The following is a 26,896-nucleotide window of genomic DNA, read 5'->3' on the forward strand; positions in this document are numbered from 1 at the left end:
TTCTTCACGCAGAGAGTGGTGGGAGTGTGGAATGAGCTGCCGGATAAAGTGGTAAATGCGGGGTCACTTTTAACATTTAAGAAAAACTTGGACGGGTTCATGGATGAGAGGGGTGTGGAGAGATATGGTCCAAGTGCAGGTCAGTGGGACTAGGCGTAAAATGGTTCGGCACAGACAAGAAGGGCCAAAAGGCCTGTTTCTGAGCTGTAATTTTCTATGGTTCTATAGTTCTATGGTTCTGTTGAGGCTGTGAATTGAAAATTTCCATTAGAAAACACTTAAAGGTATTAGCTAATTGAGGACAGTGAACTTAGGTTAAAAAATATAAAGTCAAGCTCCAAGTGGAAAAAGCCATAACATATAAAGGACAAAAGGAATTTCTGCCTTTTATAATGGAATTACTGAATTTAAAAGCAAGGTGAAGAATCTGACATGCACATGAGCCGGGCTATTGTTGGAGGTAACACGAGAAATGTTCGGTACTAAAAAACAGGCAAGATGTGAAACAGGCAGCTAAATACTGAACAAAATTACCCTTAAAATAGGCACAGGTATAAGGAGCCAAATAGTTTCCTTCTGTGCTATAATTTTAACTCAGATATGTAATTTTCCATTTCCTATACAATCCATTGTAAATTACTTTAGAAGTAATTACCATCTTCAAAAACCGGGAAATTGTTTTGGTTTGTGTTTCCAACAGTGACACAGTTCATGAAAACTTATGGTAATCAATTTTTTTGTTCTCCAAGGTGAGTATTAGGAATGCTAAAAGGAAAGGTTGTATCATTTGATGTTCAGAACCCCATTTTGAGGTTAAAACCCTACAGAAATATAAAAATCACCAGACAGCTCAAAATGACCAAGTTCTTTTTTAGCCTTGTATCGATAACAATCGTACAAGTTAGTCTTCTGTAGTGCTGACCTTGCAATAGATACTTCTACCTGTTTGATGACTATCTTTTCTGTACATCCAAGGGCACATTTTTATTATAACACCAATCTCTGGAATGTTGAGCCAATGGAAACAGGTGAGACCTTAATCATGGAAATTAGGGGACACCTAGCCACAGGGTGCTTTGCGCCTAAGTTTAACAAAGAATTCAACAGGCTTCATTCATATCATCGTGTATCATTTCACCTAATAAAATCTATAACCAAAGACTCTGGGGATGGAATTGGACATGCGCTGGAATGCTAAACAGACAGCATCACATTGGCCCTCCGATGCCCAGACCAATATTCAGTTCCACTGGCTTCAATAGAATTGAATACTGGGGCATATAGTGGAATGTCAGCAAATGCAACTCCTCCCTTTTTAATTGTATTGTTTCTTCACAGGAAGCACACTTCTCAAGTGTGTCCTAGCAGAGGTAATAATTTATAGCTGCAAATGGTTTGTGGTTTCTAACTGTGTTTTTATTTATTTCATGATTTGTGCCCCCACTCAAGTCCAATTTCACACCCTTTGCTTCGAGAATTTCAATTCTTGCACTGAGACAACAGCTCCAAGTTTGCATCTGTTTTAATCAACAGCAATTCAAGCAGGTTTAAGTTTAAAAAACAAATCAACCAAATACAAATAAATGGACATGCAGCTATATTTCTCTCTGAGAAGAGACGTTAATTCACACAATCCACTAAGTTTAGCGCCATGCCTCAAATGTAGAGAGTCAGTTGAAGAGCTATCCTATCCTACAACTTTTTCACTTATAGGAATTGTATTCATGTGAAATTACATTTAGAAGACCAATTTAAAGTAACTGATCAGACTGAATCACAAAATAATCTTGAATGCTGCTTCAGTGGCAGACTTGACAGGAGTTCTGGAAACAACCTTGACAAGCCTGGGAACCATGATCATAGAAACCCTACAGTACAGAAAGAGGCCATTTGGCCCATCGAGTCTGCACCGACCACAATCCCACCCAGGCCCTACCCCCATATCCCTCCATATTTTACCCACTAATCCCTCTAATCTACACATCTCAGGACACTAAGGGGCAATTTTAGCATGGCCAATCAACCTAACCCGCACATCTTTGGACTGTGGGAGGAAACCGGAGCACCCGGAGGAAATCCACGCAGACACGAGGAGAATGTGCAAACTCTACACAGTGACCCAAGCCAGGAATCAAACCCAGGTCCCTGGAGCTGTGAAGCAGCAGTGCTAACCACTGTGCTACCGTGCCGCCCTGACCTGATGAGATCTTATGAGATCTCCCACTCACCTGACGAAGGAGCAGCGCTCCGAAAGCTAGTGGCGTTTGCTACCAAACAAACCTGTTGGACTTTAACCTGGTGTTGTTAGACTCCTTACTATGTTAAAGCCTGGGAACTACAGGCCAGTGAGCTTCACATCTGTGGTGGGTAAATTGTTGGAAGGTATTTTGAGAGACAGGATCTACAGACATTTAGAGATGCAAGGACTGATTAGGGACAGTCAGCATGGCTTTGTGAGTGGGAAATCATGTCTCACAAATTTGATTGAGTTTTTTGAAGGGGTAACCAAGAAGGTAGATGAGGGCAGTGCAGTTGATGTTGTCTACATGGACTTTAGCAAGGCTTTGACAAGGTACCGCATGGTAGGTTGTTGCATCAAGTTAAATCTCACGGGATCCAGGGTGAGGTATCTTAGAAATCTTAGAAACCCTCCAGCACAGAAAGAGGCCATTCGGCCCATCGAGTCTGTACCAACCACAATCCCACCCAGGCCCTACCCCAATATCCCTACATATTTTACCCATTAATCCCTCTAACCTACACATCCCAGGACACTAAGGGCAATTTTAGCATGGCCAATCAACCTAACCTGCACATCTTTGGACTGTGGGAGGAAACCAGAGCACCCGGAGGAAACCCACGCAGACACGAGGAGAATGTGCAAACTCCACACAGACAGTGACCCAAGCCGGGAATCGAACCCAGGTCCCTGGAGCTGTGAAGCAGCAGTGCTAACCACTGTGCTACCGTGCCGCCCATCTAAATGGATACAAAATTGGCTTCTTGACAGGAGCCAGAGGGTGGTTGTAGAGAGTTGCTTTTCAAACTGGAGGCCTGTGACCAGCAGTGTGCCTCAGGGATCAGTGCTGGGCCCACTGTTATTTGTCATTTATATTAATGATTTGGATGAGAATATAGGGGGCATGGTTAGTAAGTTTGCAGATGACACCAAGATTGGTGGCATGGTGGACAGTGAGGAAGGTTATCTCCAATTGCAGCAGGATCTTGACCAATTGGGTCAGTGGGTTGACGATTGGCAGATGGAGTTTAATTTAGACAAATGCGAGGTGATGCATTTTGGTAGATTGAACCAGGGCAGGACTTACTCAGTTAATGGTAAGGCGTTGGGGAGAGTTACAGAACAAAGAGATCTAGGGGTACATGTTCATAGTCCTTGAAAGTGGAGTCACAGGTGGACAGAATGGTGAAGAAGGCATTCGGCATGCTTGGTTTCATTGATCAGAACATTGAATACAGGAGTTGGGACATCTTGTTGAAGTGGTACAAGACATTGACAAGGCCACACTTGGAATAGTGTGTGCAATTCTGGTCACCCTATTATAGAACGGGTATTATTAAACTAGAAAGCGTGCAGAAAAGATTTACTAGGATGCTACCGGGACTTGATGGATTGAGTTATGAGAGGCTGAATAGACTGGGACTTTTTTCTTTGGAACTTAGGAGGCTGAGGGGTGACCTTATAGAGGTCTATAAAATAATGAGGAGCATAGACACGGTAGATAGTCAATGTCTTTTCCAAAAGGGAGGGGAGTCTAAAACCAAAGGGCATTGGTTTAAGGTGAGAGGGGAGAGATACAAAAGTGTTCAGAGGGGCAATTTTTTCACACAGAGGGTGGTGAGTGTCTGGAACAAGCTGCCAGAGGTAGTAGTAGAGGCGGGTACAATTTTATCTTTTAAAAAGCATTTAGATAGTTACATGGGTATGATGCGTATAGAGGGATATGAGCAAAAGGCGGGCAATTGGGACTAACTTAGGGGTTTTAAAAAAAAGGGCGGCATGGACAAGTTGCGCCGAAGGGCCTGTTTCCATGCTGTAAACTTCTATGACTCTATAACCTAGACCTCTAAATAGAGTTATAGTATCTCGCCAGTCATCTTTCTGCAACCAAAAAGGAAATCACCTTCTGCATACGAGTAAGCAATGTATACATTTTTCCAATCTTCAGAAAAAACATATTTGTTGATACAATAGGAAATTTCTCCCAACTTCGAAGTCTAGGTTTAAAATTCTGACTAGTTCCCACATTCCAGATACATTTCTCAGTTATCTCTTTAATTGTACTGTTTCGTTACAGAAAGCACACTTCCCAATTGTATCCTTGATGTGGAGATGCCGGCATTGGACTGGGGTGAACACAGTAAGAAGTCTCACAACACCAGGTTAAAGTCCAACAGGTTTATTTGGTAGCAAATACCATAAGCTTTCGGAGCGCTGTTCCTTTGTCAGATGGAGTGGAAATGGAAAGTGTCCATCTGATGAAGGAGCAGCGCTCCGAAAGCTTATGGTATTTGCTACCAAATAAACCTGTTGGACTTTAACCTGGTGTTGTGAGACTTCTTACAATTGTATCCTAACAGGGGTAATAATTTATAGCTGCAAATGGTTAGTGTTTCTAATTTTGTTTTTCTATTTCATGATTTGCAAATGCCATAGCAAAATACTTACTGTAGTGAAGTTGAAGTTAGTGATGAAAATCATTAACACAAAAGGTTACACCATACAAAAAGTATTCATTTACTTGTAGAATGGGTGCAAGCTTACAATTCACTTCAAGAACATCCAGTGCACCCCTCTGCAAACCAGGATCTAAAAATAGACACATTTTAAACAACAGATCTAAAAACAACTTATATACTCATCACGTATGCATCATTAATTCAAACAACCGAATAACTAGGACCTCAAACTTTTCTAAAAAGCTTTCAATGCTTCTGATGCCCCAAGGCCCAAAGTACAGTGACCCTCGTGATCCAGGGCAAAATGTTGAGGTTGCTAGTCATTAATTTTAAGTATCAACAAAAAAGTTAACAGCAGTATCTTCCTCTCCATTGTTTTGTTACAACTTTCATATGGATTTGGAGCTTGCAGTCTCATCAGTAGTCCCAAAATCTCTCTGATTCTGCAAAACTGGTACAAGGAAGGTTCCTATTTCCCTGGCAATTTTGGGGCTGCATGTGCTGACCTGAATGCTGATACACATAGAATTAGGTAGCCAATGGCAAATATCCTCAGATTTTAGTAAGCAAGCATCAGCACTACTTGCCCCACTAGCTTTGTGAACATGCTCAACTGTGCCATAATCAATTGAATTACGTCTGTGTTACCGCACATTTTGCGCCAGTTCCTATCTCAATACAGAATCTCAGCGAGCACCTCCACATAAAAACTGAGCTCTTTATTTTCCTGTTTCAGCATACATCAGAAATGTGCATATGTCAATGATCTGTAACAGTAAACTTGATCTTCTTGGAGCGCAAACCAATGGAAGTGTAACAGGTCTCTTTCAATTAATAATTATTATATTTTGTTCGAAATGAAGTAAGAGTTGGTACAAGATGGGCTAATGTTTTTGGGAGTGGTGTGTGTGTGTGTGTGTGTGTGTGTGTGTGTGTGTGTGTGTGTGTGTGTGTGTGTGTGTGTGTGTGTGGTTGGTACAGGTGGCACAGGTATTGATCCCAATGATTGAAATGAAGGTCTTAGGAAGCAAGGAATAAAATATTTTAGAATTCACACCAACTACAATCTTATAATATTGCTTCAAACAATTATCCTTGGGAACACTGGATAGTGCAAACATCCTCCAACATCACTTGAGGCTTTGATTATATAGTAAGCATTACCTTTTGAAACAAATACTTATGCCCTAGTTGAAATTAACTCCATTAGTTAAAAAGGGTACCTGGTGTTCCCTTTTTCCAATTTGATTAAGTGATACCTCTTGCAAATCAGCAACTCACAAATCTTAGGTTTGCTCTTTCAGCCAAAAGTATCATGATGCAGATGTGAAAATATGAACTTTAGCATATCTGATCAGGAGGTCCATCTTCTGGTCAGAACCTTTTAAGACTAATGGAGAACTGAGAACTCCCTCACAGCATGACAGTAAGCCAACTGTGCATTAAAATTGAGTTCTACAGTTGTATTGCTTTCCGGTGTCTGTTGGCACTGAAGAAGTCACAAGAAACATTCCACCACCAGGTTTTCTAGATTATAATTCTTACAGGCTTTATCCATAAATTGCAAAAACAGCCCAGAAAGTCCAAATACGCTAGAAATGATTCAATAGATACAATTTTAACCTATGAATACCCCATTCGACAGATTAAAAATAAGTGTACCCTCTTTTTTTACTGCTGCAGCATACCATAGACAATGATCACAGACAAAAAGGTGCATCTTGATTTTACTGTGAATAGTTCACAAAGGGCAATAGAAGTGGCATAAAAGAGAGAATAATTTATTAAATGGAACAGCATTTACAACAATCATAAATATATCCATGAGTGGGACTGGCTGGCTAACTGCTCCTCATAAGTTGATTAAGAATGACACAGAATATATTTGTGGTAACCTGGAGCTATTTAAAGCATGCTAAAAAAAGCAGCTTCTGGTCAGGTTTATATTTTTACATAACATACCAGACTTTTGCAGAAACACACCTGGTTCAATAATGTTCTTTAGGGAAGGAAATTTGATCTTACCCCACCTGCCCCACATATACCAGATATGCAGCAATTTGGCCGACTCTTAACTGCCCTCTAAAATGGTCCAGCAAGCCAGTTGTTATATCAAACTTCTAGGATAAAGTTTAATAATAAAACCAGACAGGCCAATTGCATCCACAGAAGAATCAAGTATGACAATAGCAGGCATAGTCCAGTTGACCCTGCACATCATCCTATTTAACATGTAGGGGCTTGTGCCAACAGTGGGAGACTAATCAAGCAACCTTACATGGTTATACTTGCAGAATCATACCTTTCAATTTCACAGAATCTTCATTGTTCACCACTGTTATATCCTGTTCTATCGGCAAGACAGGCCCACCAGATGTGGTGCATAAGTGGTGTACAGTCAGGAAGGAGTGGCGCTTGGGGTTCTCAGCAGTTGACTCCAGACCCCATGAACTTGCACGGCATCAGGTTAATCATGGGCAAGGAAACCACCTGCAGATTCCCACCACTGCCCCTCTCTCAGCTGATGAATCAATACCTCTGCTGTACAGCATTTTCAAGAAAGATAGAGTGAATGCAAGCAGGCTTTTTCCGCTGAGGCTAGGGGAGAAAAAGACCAGAGGGCATGGGTTAAGGGTGAAAGGAGAAAAGCTTAAAGGAAATATTAGGGGGGGCTTCTTCACGCAGAGAGTGGCAGGAGTGTGGAATGAGCTGCCGGATAAAGTGGTAAATGCAGGGTCACTTTTAACATTTAAGAAAAACTTGGACGGGTTCATGGATGAGAGGGGTGTGGAGGGATATGGTCCAAGTGCAGGTCAGTGGGACTAGGCAAAAAATGGTTCGGCACAGACAAGAAGGGCCAATAGGCCTGTTTCTGAGCTGTAATTTTCTATGGTTCGAAATGCTCAAGGACAGCAATGATACAGAACAGATTCTTGGTGGGGGTCTCCACTGTATCACTAAGAGACGCTAGGTAGCACAACTTCTGACTGATTCAGCTAGGTCCTAAGGACATATCTGCCAAACTGCTGGAGGTAGAGAGAGAAATAACATGGGAGAAAAATCTTCTTGACTTTAACATCACCAACTTAACTGTCACAGTTGCATTTGTCCATGACAGTATTGGTAGAAATGACCACCTCATAGTCCTTGTAGCAATAAAGTCGCACCTTCACACTAAGGACAGCTCCATTATGGTGTGTGGCACCAATAACATGTTAAACGTGATAAGACTTAGAACAGAGATAACAGCTCAAAACTGTGTATCCATAAAATGCTGTGAGCCATTAGCAGCAGAATTGTATCCACCAAAATGTGTAACCTCTTGGCCCAGCATATCCATCTCACTACCAGGGGCGGCACGGTAGCACAGTGATTAGCACTGCTGCTTCACAGCTCCAGGGACCTGGGTTCGATTCCCGGCTTGGGTCACTGTCTATGTGGAGTTTGCATTCTCCTCGTATCTGCGTGGATTTCCTCCAGGTGCTCCGATTTCCTCGAAAGATGTGCGGGTTAGGTTGATTGGCCATGCTAAGAAATTGTCCCTTAAGTGTCCTGAGATGTGTAGGTATGTACAAGTGTAGAGGGATTAGCGGGTAAATTTGTAGGGATACGGGGGTAGGGCCTGGGTGAGATTGTGGTCGGTGCAGACTCGATGGGCCAAATGGCCTCTTTCTGCACTGTAGGGTTTCTATGATTCTACCACTGCCATCAAGCCAGGGGACCAATTCTAGTTCAATAATTGCAGATGAACCAAAAATAAAAAGTGTCATCCTGCTGAAGCTATAAAACAACTCTGCTTGCATGCGAAACGGAATGCAATAGACAGAGCTGAATAATCCCACAATCAACAGATCAGATCAAAGCAAAGCTCTGCAGTCCTGCCACATCCAGTATTAAGATGGTGGACAATCAAACATACCTTCCTAGATCGTTATTTCTTTATCTCCCACATTACCACACACTTCGGCCCTACACCAATTCTTTTTGTCATTTAATCTAATCTCTCCTGTCTTCCACTGATTACAGACCTTCCCTGTGCTCTTTTTTCATCCTTTCCCCTTTCACTTGCTTAAATTCTATAACATCTCTGAACTTTTCCCTGTTCTGATAAAAGACCATCAATCTAAAATATTAAATTGGTTTCTCTCTGCACAGATGCTGCCTGAACTATTAAGTTTCCAGCGTTTTCTGCTTTTATTTCAGATATCCAACATCCACAGTATTTTGCTTTTGTAGCGAGATGAGGAGGCTCCACGAACATCCCCATCCTTAAATGATGGCAGAGCCCAGCACCTGGGTGTAAAAGACAATGCCGAAGCGTTTGCAACCATCTTCAGCCAGCAGTGCTGAATAAATTATCCAACTCAGTCCTCTTCCAAAGTCCAGAGATCACAGATGCCAGTCTTCAGCCAATTCGATTCACTTCATATATCAAGAAACAGCTGAGCACATTGAGCCCTGACAACATTCTGGCTGTAGTTCTAAAGACTTATGTTCCAGATGTGGCCTTGCCAAGAGCCAGGTTACAACACTGGCATCTAACTGGATACATCCTGCCCAAAAAAGCAGGACAAATCCAACCCAGCCAATTACTGCCATGTCAATCATCAGCAAAGTGATGGAAGGTGTCATTGACTGTGCTAACAAGCAGCACTTCATCACCAATAATCTGCTCACTAATGTTCATTTTGGGTTTATACCAGGATCACTTGACATCAGACCCAAACATGGATAAAAGAGCTGAACTCAAGTGGTGATGTGAATGTGACTGCTCTTGCCATCCAAGCAGCACTGGAATAAGTGTGGCATCAAGGAGCCTGAGTAATTTTAAGAAATTTAAGAGTTACATTTAAGAAAAACTTGGACGGGTTCATGGATGAGAGGGGTGTGGAGGGATATGGTCCAAGTGCAGGTCAGTGGGACTAGGCATAAAATGGTTCGGCACAGACAAGAAGGGCCAAAAGGCCTGTTTCTGAGCTGTAATTTTCTATGGTTCTATGGTTCTAAAACTGAAGTCAATGGGAATCAGGGAAAACTCTTAATCAGCTGCAGACATCCCTAGTACAAAGATGGTTGTGGTTGTTCGAGGCAAATAATCTCAGGCGCATGACATGGGTGTAAGAGTTCCACAGAGAAGTGCCCTAGGGTCAACTGTTTTCAGCTCCATCATCAATGACCTTCCCTCCATCACAAGGTCAGACATAGGGATACATGTTGATTATTGCAGCATTCGTTCAGCATTTGCCAGATAATGCAGCAGTCCATGTCTGCGTGCATCAAGACTTTGGAATTCAGAAGAATGAGGGGAGATCTTATTGAAACATATAAGATTATGAAAGGAATAGATGAGATGGAATCAGGAAGATTGTTTCCACTGGCAGGTGAAACTAGAACTAGGGGGCATGGCCTAAAAATAAGGGGGAGCAGATTTAGGACTGAGTTGAGGAGGAACTTCTTCTCCCATAGGGCACAGTAAGAAGTCTCACAACACCAGGTTAAAGTCCAACAGGTTTATTTGGTAGCACGAGCTTTCAGAGCACGGCTCCTTCATCAGGCGTATCTCCACATCATGGCTATCTCCCAAAGGGTTGTGAATCAATGGAATGCCCTGCCCAGTGAAGCAGTTGAGGCTACCTCATTGAATGTTTTTAAGGCAAGGATAGATACATTTTTGAACAGTAAAGGAATTAAGGGTTAGGGTGAGTGGGCGGGTAAGTGGAGCTGAGTCCACAAAAAGATCAGCCATAATCTTATTGAATGGCAGAGCAGGCTTGAGGAGCCAGATGGCCTACTCCCGGTCCTAGCTCGTATGTTCTTATGACTTGGACGACATTCAGGCTCGAGAGAGAGATGGATGGATGTCTGGATGCTGCAACAACACGAGAAAAGTAACTGCATCCAGGTCAAAGCACTCCTCTGAATCAGGACCCCATACACCAGACTAAACCTCTGCTCCATTTGTCATGAACATAACATGGCTATAGTATGTAGCATTTATACCACATTCACTTTTCAAGGCTGCTCCAGCAACACTTTCCAAACCCAAGCCCTCTACCGCCCAAGAAGGATGAGAGCAGCATGTTAACACCACAACCTCCAAATTCACCATAGCATAGTGGTATACGATCGGGAGGGAATTGCCCTTGGAGGTCTCAACAACGATTCTGGACCCCATGAATTCTCAAGGCACTAGGTCAATCATGGACAAGGAAACCTCCTGCTGATTGCCACGTACTGTCTCCCCCCCCCCCCCCCCAAAGGACCTAGCTACTACATTGGGACTGCAACAGATGGTGAGGGAAAATCATACTTGACCTCATCCTCACCAACCTGCCTGCCACAGATGCACCTGTCCATGTCAGTATCAGTAGGAGTGATCACCATATAGCCCTCATGGAGACAAAGTCTTCACATTGAAAATACCTTCCATTGTGTTGTGTGGCATTACCACTGTGCTATATGGAATAGACTTCGAACAGATCTAGCAACTAAAAATTGGGTATCCATGAGGCAGTGTGTGTCATCAGCAGCAGAATCGTACTCACCCAGAATCTGCAACCTCATGGCCCAGCTTATCTCCCACCAAACCAGCGGATTTACCCTGGTTCAATGAAAAGTGCAGGAGAGCATGCCAGGAGCAACACCAGGCATTCCTAAAAATAAGGTGCCAACTTGGTGAAGTTACAGACAGCATCTGCAGCAAGTAGCAGTTGGGGCTAAGCAATTCCACAACAAACAGATTAAATCTAAGCTCTGCAGTGCTGCCACATCCAGCCATGAATGGTGATGGACAATTAAACAACGCACTGGAAGAGGACGTTTTGCAAATATCTCCATCCTCAATGATGGGGGAAGTCCAGCACATCAGTGCAAAAGATAAGGCTGAAGCATTCGCAACAATCTTCAGCCAGAAGTACCGAGTGGATGATCCATCTTGGCCTCCTCCGGAGATCCCCAGTGTCACAGATATCAGTCTTCAGCCAATTCAATTCACTCCACGTGATATCAAGAAACAGCTGAAGACACTGGATACTGCAGGGGCTATGGGCCCTGACAATATTCCAGCAATAGTCCTGAAAACATTTGCTCTAGAACTTACCAAGCCTCCATACAAGCTATTCCAGTACAGCTACAACATAGACACCTACCTGACAATGTGGAAAATTGCCCAGGTGTGTCCTGTACACAAGGAACAGGACAAATGCAAGCCAGCCTATTACCACCCCGTCAGTCTATTTTTGATCATCAGCAAAGAGATGGAAGGGGTCAACAACAGTGCTATCAAGTGACATTCAGCAATAACATGCTCAGTGATGCTCAGTTTGGGTTCCGCCTGGGTCACTCAACTTCAGCCTTAGTCCAAACAAGGAGTCCCTCAGGGTAGTGACCTAGGCCCAACCATTTTCAGCTGCTTCATCAATGACCTTCCCTCTGTAATAAGGTTAGAAATGGGGATGTTCGCCAATGATTGCACAATGTTCAGCGCCATTCATGACTCCTCAGATACTGAAGCAGTCCATGTTCAAATGCAACAAGATCCGGACAATATCCAGGCTTCGGCTGACAAGTGGCAAGTAACATTCGCGCCAATGCCAGGCAATGACCATCACCAATAAGAGACACTCTAACCACCATCCCTTGACATTCAATGGTGTTACCATTACTGCATCCCCTACTGTCAACATCCTTGGGGTTACCATTGACCAGAAATTCAACAGGACTCACCACATAAACACACATAAGAGCAGGTCAGACGCAAGGAATACTGCAGCAAATAACTCACCCCCTGACTTCCCAAAGCCTGTCCATCATGTACAAGGCACAAGTCAGGAGTGTGATGGAATATTCCCACTTGCCTGGATGGGTGCAGCTCCAACAACCCTCAAGAAGCTTGACACCATTCAGAACAAAGCAGCCCGCTTGGTTGGCATCACATCCACAAACATCCACTCCCTCCAACACTGACACTCAGTACACATTGCTGATACTATCTACAAGATGCACTGCAGCAATTCACCAAAGATCCTTTGATAACACCTTCCAAATCCACGACCACTTCCAGCTAGAAGGGCAAGGGCAGCAGATACATGGGAACACCACCACCTGCAAGTTCCCCCCCCCCCCCCCAAACAATTGCCATCCTAACTTGGAACTGTATCACTGTTTCTTCACTATCGCTGGATCAAAATCCTAGAATTCCCTCCCTAATGACATTGTGGGTCACCCCACAGCACAAGGACTACAGTGATTCAAGAAGGTAGCTCACCACCACCTTCTCGTGGGCAACTAGAGATGAACAATAAATGCTGGCCAGCCAGCGATGCCCACGTCCCATGAAATGAATTTTTAAAATGGACAGGAGAGCTGAATATCAGAGACAAGGCGAGAATTACTGCCCTTTTCACCAAGACATCATTTAACCAAGTTTGACATCAAGGAGCCCGAGCAAAACTGGAGTCCTTGGAAATCAGGGAAAACTCTCCGCTGATTGGATTCATTCTGGCACGAAGGAAGATGGTTGTGGGAGTTCTGGGACATCACTGCAGGTATTCCTCAGGATAGTATACTGGGACCAACCATCTTCATCGATGACCTTCCTTCCATCATGTCAGAAGTGGGGATCTTCGCAGATGACTGCCTAATGTTCAGCACCATTTGCAACTCCTCAGGCACTGAAGCAGTTCATGTACAAATGCAGCAAGACCTGAACAATATCCAGTCTTGGGCAGACAAATGGCAAGTAACATTCACGCCACATAAGTGTCAGGCAATGACCATCTTCAACAAGAGAGGATCTAACCATCACCCCTTGACTTCAATGGCATTACTATCGTTGAATCTCCCACTATCAACATCCTGGGAGTTACCATTGACCAGAAACTGAACTGGACTAGCCATACAAATACTGTGGCTACAAGAGCAGGTCAGGTCACAGGCCAGGAATCCTGCTGTGAGTAACTCACCTCCTACCTCCCCAAAGCCTATCCACCATCTACCAGGCACAAGTCAGGAACGTGATTGAATACTCTCCACTTGCCTGGCTGACTGCAGCTCAAACAACACTGAAGAAGCTGAACATCATCCAGGACAAAGCAGCCACCTGATTGCTACCCCTTCAACAAACATTCAATCCCTCCACCACCAATGAACAGTGGCAACAGTCTGTACCCTCTACAAGATGTACTGCAAGGCTCCTTAGGCAGCACCTTCCAAACCCACGACTGCTACCATCTAGAAGGACAAGAGCAGCAGATACCTGGGAACACCAACACCTGGAGGTTCCCTTCTAAGTCACTCACCATCCTAACTTGGAAATATATCACCGTTCCTTCACTGTCGCTGGGTCAAAATCCTGGAACTCCCTCCCTAACAACACTGTGGTGTACCTACACCTCAGGGACTGCAGCAGTTCAAGCATGCAGCTCACCACCACCTTCTGAAGGACAACTAAGGATGGGCAATAAATGCTGGACTAGCCAGCGATGCTCACATCCTGCAAAAAATATTTTTTTAAATAAGCCTGGAACTTCCTGATTAACAGTAACATGGAAAGACCTTCGCCACATGATTACAGAGGCAGCAATAGAAGATTTATTAGAATTAATTATTACAATTAGAAGGTAGCACTTCTCAAGATTAATTAAAGATAGACAATAAACGCTAGTTTTGCCAGTGAAACGTCCCTTCAAAAAAAAATTACGTTTAAAAATAAGCTTGTTTGGCAATTTCATTTCAATTAAAATGAAGCCATATACTTTGTTTCCTCCTCAAATTGTTGCATACAGTGGAAGAGAACAAAATGCTATTTGAATTTTCTTTAAAATCATACTCAAACTGTTGACACAGTCTCTCTCGGTCATTATGCCACATGCTATCTGTGACATGTGGCCCTATAGCTGCTGTTCAAGAATATGCAGTCACAGTTTGCTTTCAAACATTCCACAATGAATTCCACAACAAGTTAAAAAACAAATCACGTCACAAACCATTTTACAATATTCCAAAAACACACCTTTAGGTCCTGTACTTCAGCAAGCTAAATTTTATTTCCCAAACAACTCATGGTAGGGACTTCAGTATTCTAAAAATTGAAATTGCAACACTCCAAATTTTTTCTCTTTCCTTGTAGTATTTACCAAAAAGCACACTCCATTTTGACATAAGAAATGGGAGAAGAGGTCATTCAGCCCTCAAAACTGTAATATCATCTTTTATTCTTCTGAATTCCAATGAGAATAGGGCCAACCTGCTCAACCTTCCTTCACAAGACAACCCCCTCATCCAGGAATTGGTTTCATGAACTTCCTCTGAACTCCTTCCAATGTAAGTAAGGTGACCAAAGTTGTATACAGTGCTCAAGGCATGGACTTACCAATGCTCTGTACAACTGGAGCAAGATTTCTATACATTTATATTCCTTCCCCCTTGCAATACCTAATTACTTGCTCTATCTGCAAGGTGACTGATTCATGTACAAAAACACCCAGATCCCTCTATAATGTAGCATTCTGTAGTATCTCTTTATTTAAATAATATTGTTTTAATCAATCTGTGCCACAGTGGACAAACACTTTTCCCACATTATGCTCCATCTGTCAAACTTTTGCCCACTGACTTAGCCTATTAGCATCCATTTCCAAACTCTTTCTATCCTCTTCACAACTCACTTGCCTACCCATCTTTGTATTATCAGCAAATTTGCCTACAATACAGTCAGACCCTTCATCCGAGACACTAATATAAACCATAAAAAGTTGGTCAATAAATCCATAGCTTTTTACCTTTAAAACAGTTTGTCTACCATGTAGGTATACAAGTGATTAAACCACAGCTCTAGTCGCATAGCAGATAACCAACCACTCCCCCTGACCCACTGTTCCTATTTGATGGATAGCTCTAAAAGGTTAAGACCCAACTTTATATTATACCTATTCAAAGAATTGTGCATTTTTCCCCCAAATGTGTTTATTCCAAGAAGGACTTCCATTTTTTTTTAATTCAACATTCACGACATTGAGACCTTAATCACCATTCAGGAAATGAAATTATTTGGTGATTTGGTCAACCAAGATTAATTTCTAACATGATTTCTCAGGTACCTCCAAAAGTAGTACATTTATTAAATAAATTAGAGAATTAATTATATTTAAGTTAATTCTACTAAAATTGAAGCCAACATGACTTTGAATAGAACTTCATGAAGTTACTTTGGATCAATTCTAGGCAAGAAAGAACTACAGAATCAATGTCAGAGTTAATTTGTCAATTAATGGAACAAAGCTATATTACCACTTGATGAGGACATATGACATCCCAAGAAATTATTCAACTGAGGTCCTCACATAACACTACAACATTTTTTTTTAATTTGGAAACTGTATGCAACTTAAAACTGGTTCTACATGATACTGCATAATATTAATGATGTGATGTTACCTGTTCGTGCAGTTGCTGAGTCCCAATTTAAATCAAATTCTGAAGATTCACTTTCTTCAACTAGAAAAAAAATAGAAAGCCCAGTTACATTATTATTCATTCCCTGAATGATCCAAGAGTCAACAGATGAGGCATGCAATTCAATACCCTTTTTGGTTTGTAAATGTCATTCAAAAGTGTATACGATTATTTCTTCCATATCAAGAAACCAACTCTGCTATGGAAGCACAAATACCAAAGAAACCTTAGTCAAAAAGTGAATTGAAATATACCTACATTTGTTCTATTCATATATTACAAATAATAGTGAACAACAGCTGGGCAGCACAAAAAGTGACAATAAGAATACACCGACCGCCACATGTCTTGAAAGTAGGTTTTGCCCTCCAAGAGAATGTTATTTTTCCTCAAGAATGATTCAAGATATATTATTTCCTAACAAAATTACTATCAAATGAGTCACTTCTGACACTTCCAATAGAATCAATATTACAATGAGTGGATGGCCAATTCTCGGATTTATTCTCCATTATAATTTCTCCTGCCTTAATCTTCAGTGGCAGGATCAGACAGAGTTAGCATGGATTTATGAAGGGGAAATCATGCTTGACAAATCTGTTGGAATTCTTTGAAGATGTAACTAGTAGAGTTGACAAGGGGGAACCAGTAGAATTGGTATATTTGTCAAATGCTTTCTGAAAGTCCAAAGTCCCACGCAAGAGAGTATTGTGCAAGATTAAAGCACATGGGATTGGAGGAAGTGTATTGAGATGGATAGAAAACTGGTTAGCAGATAGGAAGCAAAGAGTAGGAATTAATGCGTGCTTTTCAAATTGGCAGGCAGTAGTGGGGTGCCACAGGGATCGGTGCTGGGACCCCAGCTATTCACAATATATATTAATGATTTGGATGAGGGAACAAAATGTAACATCTCAAAGTTTGCAAATGATGCCACGTTGGGTGGGAGGGTGAACTGTGACGAGGATGCAGAGATCCTTCAGAATGATCTGGACAGGTTAGGCGAGTGGGTTAATCAATGGCAAATGCAGTATAATTTGGATAAGTGTGAGGTTATTCACTTTGGAAGCAAAAACAAGAAGGCAGATTACTACCTGAATCGCTGTAAATTGAGAGAGGGGAGTGTGCAGCGGGACCTGGGTGTCCTTGTGCACCAGTCACTGAAGGTGCAGCAGGTGGTAAAGGCGGCAAATGGCATGTTGGCCTTCATTGCGAGGGGTTTTGGGTACAGGAGCAGGGATGTGTTGTTGGAACTATACAGGCCCTTGGTGAGGCCACACCTAGAGTATTGTGTGCAGTTTTGGTCTCCTTTTCAGAGGAAGGATGTTCTTGCTCTCAAGGGAGTGCAGCGAAGATTTACCAGGCTGATTCCAGGAATGGCAGGATTGATGTATGAGAAGAGATTGACTAGGATAGGATTGTTTTCGCTGGAGTTCAAACAAATGAGGGGAGAATCTCATAGACTTATAAAATTCCAACAGGTTTAGACAGGATAGATGCAGGGAGGATGTTCCCGATGGTGGGTCCAGAACCAGGGGTCGCAGTCTGAGGATTCAGGGTAGACGATTTAGGACAGAGTTGAGGAGACATTTCTTCACCCAAAGAGTGGTGAGCCTGTGGAATACATCACCACAAGTAGTAGTTGATGCCAAAACATTGAATGCATTCGAGAGGCAGCTGCATATAGCACTTGGGGCAAATGGGATCAAAGGTTATGGAATAAAAGCAGGATTAGGCTATTGAGTTGGATGATCAGCCATGATCTTAATGAATGGCGGAGCAGGCTCGAAGGGCCAAATTGTGTCCTCCTGCTCCTATCTTCTATATTAATAGGTAAACTGTGGCAAACATTTAAAGAAATATGTTGAGATTCTCAACAGCTATAAGTGTTGAGAAATAAAAACTTGATGTGAAAATTGATCCTTCCGTGGTTAACTGAAAAGGTTAAGGAGAGTATGAAGGGAAGGTGTAAAGTGAAGTAGTAAGCCTGAGGATTGGGAGTGTTTCAGACACCAGAAAAAGATGACCCAAGTATTGATAAAGATAGAAAATAGAACACAAGTGTAAATCAAGAAGTATAAAATTGGATTGTAAGAGCTTCTACAAAAATATTTGTACATAAATAAAAGTAATTAAATGAGATAATTGTACAAAAAAAAGTAGCAAATGTAAATTGCAATCCTCTCGCAATGAAGGCCAACATGCCATTTGCCTTCTTTACCACCTGCTGCACCTTCAGTGACTGATGCACAAGGACACCCAGGTCCCGCTGCAACTCCCCTCTCCCAATTTACAGTGATTCAGGTAGTAATCTGCCTTCTTGTTTTTGCTTCCAAAATGAATAACCTCACACTTATTCAAATTATACTGCATCTGCCATTGATTAGCCCACTCACCCAACCTGTTCAGATCACTCTGTAGGATCTCTACATCCTCGTCACAGTTCACCCTCCCACCCAACTTGGTATCATCTGCAAACTTTGAGATGTTACATTTTGTTCCCTCATCCAAATCATTAATATATATTGTGAATAGCTGGGGTCCCAGCACCGATCCCTGTGGCACCCCACTAGTTACTGCCTGCCAATTTGAAAAGCACGCATTAATTCCTACTCTTTGCTTCCTCTCTGCTAACCAGTTTTCTATCCATCTCAATACACTTCCTCCAATCCCACGCGCTTTAATCTTGCACAATAATCTCTTATGCGGGACTTTGTCAAACGCTTTCTGAAAGTCCAAATATACCACATCTACTGGTTCCCCCTTGTCAACTCTACTAGTTACATATTTAAAGAATTCCAACAGATTTGTCAAGCATGATTTCCCCTTCATAAATCCATGCTGACTCTGTCTGATCCTGCCACTGCTTTCTAAATGCTCTGCTAAAGTCCTTGATAATGGATTCGAGAACTTTCCCCACTACCGATGTTAAGCTTACTGGTCTATAATTCCCTGTTTTCTATCTACCTCCCTTTTTGAATACTGGAGTGACATTCGCTACCCTCCAATCTGCAGGGACTGTTCCAGAATCTATAGAATCCTGGAAGATGACCACCAATGCATCCACTATTTCCAGAACCACTTCCTTAAGTACTCTGGGATGTAGATTATCAATCCCATTAACTTTCCCAGTACCATTTCTCTACTAATATTGATCTCCCCCAGTTCTTCCCTCTCACTAAATCTTGCATTCTCCAACATTTCTGGCATCTGATTTGTATCCTCTTTTGTGAAGATAGAAAGAACCAAAGTATGTATTCAGTTGCTCGGCCAGTTCTTTGTCCCCTATTACATATTCCCCCGTTTCTGTCTGTCGGGGACCTACATTTGCCTTCACCAATCTCTTTCTCTTCAAGTATCTACAGAAACTCAGTGTCAGTCTTTATGTTCCCTGCAAGCTTACTTTCGCACTGTATTTTCCCCTTCTTAATCAATCCCTTGGTCCTTCTTTGCTGAATTCTAAACTGCTCCCAATCCTCAGACCTATTATTTTTCTTGGCCAATCTGTATGCTTCTTCCTTGATGGGATACTGTCTCTAATTTCCTTTGTAAGCCATGGACTGGCCTTCTTACCCATTTTGCTTTTGTGCCAGACAGGAACAAACAGTTGCTGCAGTTCCCCCAAGCGTTCCTTGAATATTTGCCATTGTCCATCCACTGTCATCCCTTATTGTCATATCTTATAATCAAATTATCCAATCCACCTTCGTCATCTCGCCCCTTCATACCTATATGATCGGCTTTAAATTTAATACTCTAGTTTAGACTTACTAAGTCATTTTCAAACTCGATGTAAAATCCTCGTGCATTATGATCACTCTTCCCAAAGAATCCCTTACTATGAGATTATTAATTAACCTGGTCTCATTGTATATGATGAGATCTGAATAACTTTCAAACTGTTGGTCTCAAATTGTGTCATTCCAGGAAACTGTCTCAGATATGTTCCATGAACTGATCCTCCAGACTAATTTTGCCAATTTAATTTCTTTAATCTACAAGTTTAAAGATCCCTTATATTTGATGTATTGCCCTTGTTATAAGCTCCTCTTATTTCTTCACTAATAATCTGTCAAACTGTTTAGCTACTGTAAATGGTCTATAAACTACTCACACCAGTGTTTTCCTGATCTTCCAAGCCAAGATCCTTCCTCACTACTGTTTTCTGGATCCTTGATTATTAGAGCTGCTCGCCTTCTTTTCTATCTTGTCTATCTTCTTGAAAGAGCAAGGACCCTGGAACGATTTAATTCCCACATCTCTCCATGTTTCAGCAGTGGCTCAACTAATGCCACTCTCACTGGAGTCAGAAGATTATGGGTTCAGGTCACTCTAGGGCTTGAGCACAAAAATCAAAGCTGGGACTCCAGTGAAATACAAGCACACCTGCGCCATCAGGTGTGCTGCTTTTCAAATAAGAGCATAAACTGAAGTCCTATCTGCTCCCTCAATAGACAAAGACCAGACAACACTATTTCTAAGAAGCGCAAGGGAGCTACCCCCAGGGTCCTGGTCAATATTTATCCTTTAAATCAATATCATAAAAACAAGTTTTGTTATGAGATTGTCTGTGTGAGCCGATAGTGTATTCAACCTGTGAAACGTAGGTGTGAAGTGTGCAGACCATGCAACTCCAATTAGGGAGTTACATGATCACCAATGCTGATACTAGTTTTTTTTTATTTGAAATGTATTTCATAAATAGTTTTTGTTTTTAACGGTAGCACAGTGGTTAGCACTGCTGCGTCACAGCTCCAGGGACCTGGGTTCAATTCCCGGCTCGGGTCACTGTCTGTGTGGAGTTTGCACATTCTCCCCGTGTCTGCGTGGGTTTCCTCCCACAGTCCAAAGATGTGTGGGTTAGGTTAATTGGCCATGCTAAATTGCCCCTTAGTGTCCCAGGATGTGTAGGTTAGAGGGATTAGCGGGTAAATATGTGGGGATATGGAGAGAGGGCCTGGGTGGGATTGTGGTCGGTGCAGACTCGATGGGCCGAATGGCCTCTTTCTGCACTGTAGGGTTTCTATGATTCTATAAAGATCCCCAGCTGCCATGGTGGGAACTGAACTTGGCTCCAGAGCATTAGTTCAGGTTTCTGGATTGCTGCAGCTTGTGGCTACTCCAACTTAGAGCTACTCCTACCAGGAGATCTGCTGTTCTGATATGCCATGCTAACACACCACTGTAGTTCATCTGCAACCACTCTGTGGTATGTGTTATCTAACTGCCCCTAGATCTTTGTTGCCCTCCACTTTGCCCTCTCGAAAACATATGGTCAAATGGCCAACATACTGACATTTTCTTTTTTGGATGTCACTTTTGAGAGTTCTTTTTGCTCTTGCAATTTCAAGTACCTCTGGATTACTAGTCCAGTAACATAAACCAAGATGATACAGTACCCAATGATCATGAGGGGCAGCACGGTGACACAATAGTTAGCACAGCTGCCTCACAGCACCAGGAATCTGGATTCAATTCCGGCCTTGGGTGACTGAGTTTGTATATTCTCCCCATGTCTGTGTGGGTTTCCTCCAGGTGCTCCAATTTTCTCCCACAGTCCAAAGATGTGCAGGTTAGGCTGACTGGCCATGCAAAATTGCCCCTTAGTGTCCCAAGATGTCAGTGGGGTAAATACGTGGAATTACAGGGTAGGCTTGGGTAACAGTTGGTGCAGACTTGATGGGCTGAATGGCCTCTTGCTGCACTGTAGGGATTCTATGATCATGGATAACTCCATTTCCACTGTTTCAAGTGACTACCAGAATAGCAAAATATGGAGTTAGGCAGCCCTTGGTCTTTATTCATCTAAATTCCTAGATTACTAATAGAATTTTGGATTACGAGCTTTAATTACCAGATATTTACCCAACTATCTTTTGGGAGGAAAAAATTCCTCTGCTTTGATGCCTTTTGCTGAACGCTAATGAGGCCAAGTGATATACCATCTTGTCTGGTTCCAAATACAACCCGCCCCCCGCCTCCCTGGCAAATTATCCAAATCTCTTTCGAAGTCCTCAATTGAATCTGCCTCTCAGATAGTGCATTCCAGTCCCGATCCCAACCACTTAAGTTTGTTTATTTATCAGTGTCACAAGAAGGCTTACATTAACACTGCAATGAAGTTACTGTGAAAATCCCCTAGTCGCCACACTCCGGTGAATGTTCGGGTACACGGAGGAAGAATTTAGTATGGCCAATGCACCTAACTAGCACATCTTTCAGACTGTGGGAGGAAACCACAGCACCCTGAGGAAACCCATGCAGACACGGGGAGAATGTGCAGATTCCGCACAGACAGTGACCCAAGCCGGGAATCGAACCCAAGTCCCTGGCGCTGCTAACCACTGTGCCACCGTGCTGCATTAAAAGTTTTCCGCGTCACCATTGCTTCTTCTTCTAATCGTCTTAAACCAGTGTCCTCTGGTTCTTGATCCTTTGTCAACAAGAACAATTTCTCCCATCTACTCTGCCCAGACCCTTCATAATTTTGTGCACAAACATGAACGTGAGCAGCTAAAGGTATCACCATCCTCACAATTTCCTTGTGGGGGAACTGTTTACCTCTCTCCCACCCATCCCGCCCCCATCTCCACCATCCTCCCCACCAAACATTCAATTCTACAACTAAATTTGAAAATCGCCTGGGAAATTACTGGTATGAACCAGCATCTAACATTTCTATGGCATTGACTACAATAGCACCCATGCACTGCTCACATCTGACCAATAGCTCCACAGATTTTTTTTAAATGACAAAGTTATTGCCCTCTACTTTGACATCTCAATTAAGAGAGGCACTAATTGTTGCCTGACTTGCAATTCCACCAGGACCAAGGTTAGAAAGAACTTCCACTAACATCTAATTTAGCTTTTCCTATGGGGGGAGCTTTCTTGTACCAGACCTCAAGTGGACTGGAGCAGTAAAATAAACTCGGAGGCAGATGGCTTATAAAAGAGAGGAAATCAAATGTTGTTCACCATTTCAAACTAACACAAAATGACATAGATCTCGTATAGGAAAAATTAAACTTGAAAGATAACGGAAAGAACATTGAATGGAAGCAGCAACCCATTGCCAAAGAACAAGGATTTCATCAGTAATGTAACCAATGGCTTGGCTTCATTTAAGCAATCGCCACATAACCAGGAGCCTGATTTCATGGTGCCCAATTGAACAATGGAAGCCCTTCTAATTGCAAAAGGCACTAAGATGATCTTGAAAAGATCAAAGTTACCTATAGCTGACAGGTCCACACAATAATGCTGTGCACGTGTATGATGTGTGTTCCAAATTGCTACTTGTAAAAAAGTTAACAGGAACCTAAGATCCAGGATACAGATGACTGTTCTTTCAGAAGGCCTCAGTATCATATTCGGCAAGAGAAGGAAGAGAGAGCGAGTCGGCGACAGAGCAGATAAGCAAATGGAACGAGTTATGATTTTTTGATTCATTTGTGAGACATGGGCGTCGCTTATCCCTAGTTGCCCGAGGGCAGTTGAGAGTCAATCACGTCACTGTGGCTCTGGAGTCACATGTAGACCAAACCAAGTAAGGATGGCAGATTTCCTTCCCTAAAGGGCATTAGTGAGCCAGATGACTTTTTCCAACAACTGACAATGGTTTCATGGTCATCAATAGATTCTTGATTCCAGATTTTTTTTAAAATTTAAATTCAAATTCCACCATCTGCCATGGCAAGATTTGAACCTGGGTCCCCAGAACATTAGCTGTGCTGCTGGATTAATAATCTAGCGATAATACAACTAGGCCATCGCCTCCCTCTTATCAACAATTCTCTGAACATATAGGATATTTAGGACGAAGTTGGAAAACACTATTGTTGTATGAAACCAATACTGCTATTTTAACAAACAGGGCTAAGGCTTTTCCAATTCCTTACGGATAATAGCGGTTTACTAAAAGATTTGCTTCCTAGAAGACAAAGGAAGAATTTATTAAATACTCTGGCTACAAGAGCAGGTCAAGAGGCTGGGAATTCTGTGGCGGGTAACTCACCTTCTGACTTCCCAAAGACTGTCTGCCATCTACAAGGCCAAGTCAGGAGTCTGATGCAATATTTTCCACTTGTCTTGATGAATGTAGATCCAACTAAACTCAAGAAGCTCGACACCATCCAGGACAAAGCAAACAACTTGATTGGCACCCTATCCACCACCTTGAGCACTTTCTCACTCCATTACCAGCTCATGGAAGCTGCAGAATGTACCATATACAAGATGCACTGCTAAAACTCACCAAGCCTCTTTCAACTGCACTTTCCAAACCTGCAAACCCTACCACCTAGATTAACAAGGGCACAGACTTGTGAAACTTCCTTCATTTTGTACCACACATCACAAAACCTTACAGAATACCATTAACACCTGCAAGTTTTCCTCCAAGCCACAAACCATATTGACTTAGAACTATATTATCATTCCTTCACTGTTGCTAGATCAAAATCCTGTAATGCTCCTCCTAACAGCACTGAGTGTAGCCACACGAGATGGATTGCAGTGGTTCATGAAGGTAGCTCACGACCAGCTTCTCGAGGGCAATTTGGGATGAGCAAATTGCCAGAGATACTCATCACACGAAATAAAGAACTTATAACGAACCAAATTTAAATGCCTGGTAAGATTTATTGAAGAGTTGGAGCCTCAGTTCTCTTACTTAAAATATCAGGAATAACAGAACTCAAACAAAGCCAGTAGATGCAACATGAAAAACAAAAAAACATCGAGAACTCATTTGAGTCCCAAGCTGGCAAGCACTTCAAAATGTGAACCTTCACACACAAGAGTCTGGACCATTGGAACAAACTTCTTTCACTTTGTACCACACATCAAAAAACCTTACAGGATGCCATTAACATGCTCACCTGAAGGCTGCAGGCAAAGAACATAGAACATAGAACAGTACAGCACAGAACAGGCTCTTCAGCCCACGATGTTGTGCCAAGCTTTGTCTGAAACCCAGATCAAGCTATTTCCTTCCTATCATCGCGAAGTATTCCATGTGCCTATCCAATAGCTTCTTAAATGTTCCTAAAGTTTCTGACTCCACTATCACTGCAGGCAGTCCATTCCACACCCCAACCACTCTCTGCGTAAAGAACCTACCTCGGACATCCTTCCTATATCTCCCACCATGAACCCTATAGTTATGCCCCCTAGTTACCGCTCCATTCACCCGAGGAAATAGTCTTTGAAGGTTCACTCTATCTATCCCCCTCATCATCTGATAAACTTCTATCAAGTCTCCTCTCAACCTCCTCCGCTCCAAAGAGAAAAGCCCAAGTTCCCTCAACCTTTCCTCATAAGACCTACCCTCCAAACCAGGCAGCATCCTGGTAAATCTCCGCTGCACTCTTTCCAATGTCTCCACATCCTTCTTGTAGTGAGGTGACCAGAACTGCACACAATATTCCAAATGTGGTCTCACCAAGGTCCTGTACAGTTGCAGCATAACCCCACAGCTCTTAAACTCGAACCCCCTGTTAATGAACGCCAACACACTATAGGCCTTCTTCACGGCTCTATCCACTTGAGTGGCAACCTTCAGAGATCTATGGATATGAACCCCAAGATCTCTGTTCCTCCACATTCTTTAGAACCCTACCTTTGACCCTGTAATCCACATTTAAATTAGTCCTACCAAAATGAATCACCTCGCATTTGTCAGGGTTAAACTCCATTTGCCATTTTTCAGCCCACCTTTGCATCTTATCTATATCACTTTGCAGCCTACAACAGCCCTCCACCTCACCCACTACTCCACCAATCTTGGTGTCATCAGCAAATTTACTGATCCACCCTTCAGCCCCCTCCTCCAAGTCATTTATAAAAATTACAAATAGCAGAGGACCAAGCACTGATCCCTGTGGCACTCTGCTGGCAACCGGTTTCCAGTCCGAAAATTTTCCATCCACCACCACCCTCTGTCTTCTGTTAGATAGCCAGTTACCTATCCAAATCGACCAAACTTCCCTCTATCCCACACATCCTTACTTTCTTCATAAGCCGACCGTGGGGGACTTTATCAAACGCCTTACTAAAATCCATGTATATGACATCAACTGCACTACCTTCATCTACACACTTAGTTACCTCCTCAAAAAATTCTATCAAATTTGTGAGGCAAGACTTGCCCTTCACAAATCCATGCTGACTATCCCGGATTAAGCTGCATCTTTCTAAATGGTCATAAATCCTATCCCTAAGGACCTTTTCCATCAACTTACCGACCACCGAAGTAAGACTAACCGGCCTATAATTACCAGGGTCATTTCTATTCCCTTTCTTAAACAGAGGAACATCATTCGCCACTCTCCAGTCCTCTGGAACCACCCCCATGGACAGTGAGGACCCAAAGATCAATGCCAAAGGCTCTGCTATCTCATCCCTTGCCTCCCAAAGAATCCTAGGATATATTTCATCAGGCCCAGGGGACTTGTCAACTTTCAGTTTATTCAAAATTGCTAGTACATCTTCCCTCCGAACATCTACTTCCTCCAGCCTATCAGCCTGTGACACCCTCTCTTCCTCAAAAACATGGCCCCTCTCCTTGGTGAACACTGAAGAAAAGTATGCATTCATCACCTCTCTTATCTCTTCTGACTCCATGCACAAATTCCCACTGCCATCCTTGACCAGCCCCAACCTCACCCTGGTCATCCTTTTATTCCTCACATAAGAGTAAAAAGCCTTGGGGTTTTCCTTGATCCGACCCGCCAAGGACTTC

General features: G+C 42.6%; 1 protein-coding gene across 4 annotated transcripts in view; it reads right to left on the bottom strand.

The window, feature by feature from the left end:
* Nucleotides 1–26,896, bottom strand: part of znf423 (zinc finger protein 423) — a 372,637-nt gene that overhangs the window by 287,782 nt on the left and 57,959 nt on the right. For 3 of the 4 annotated variants that reach the window (XM_078210854.1, XM_078210853.1, XM_078210852.1), the window contains exon 2: nt 16,135–16,194. The exons of the other annotated variant lie outside the window; for it this stretch is intronic. In XM_078210854.1, coding sequence (XP_078066980.1) covers nt 16,135–16,194 — 60 coding nt within the window. The remainder of the gene's footprint in view (nt 1–16,134; nt 16,195–26,896) is intronic. 4 annotated transcript variants of the gene reach the window in all.

This window comes from Mustelus asterias, chromosome 4 (assembly GCF_964213995.1).
Source record: "Mustelus asterias chromosome 4, sMusAst1.hap1.1, whole genome shotgun sequence".
Taxonomy (NCBI): Eukaryota; Metazoa; Chordata; class Chondrichthyes; order Carcharhiniformes; family Triakidae; genus Mustelus; species Mustelus asterias.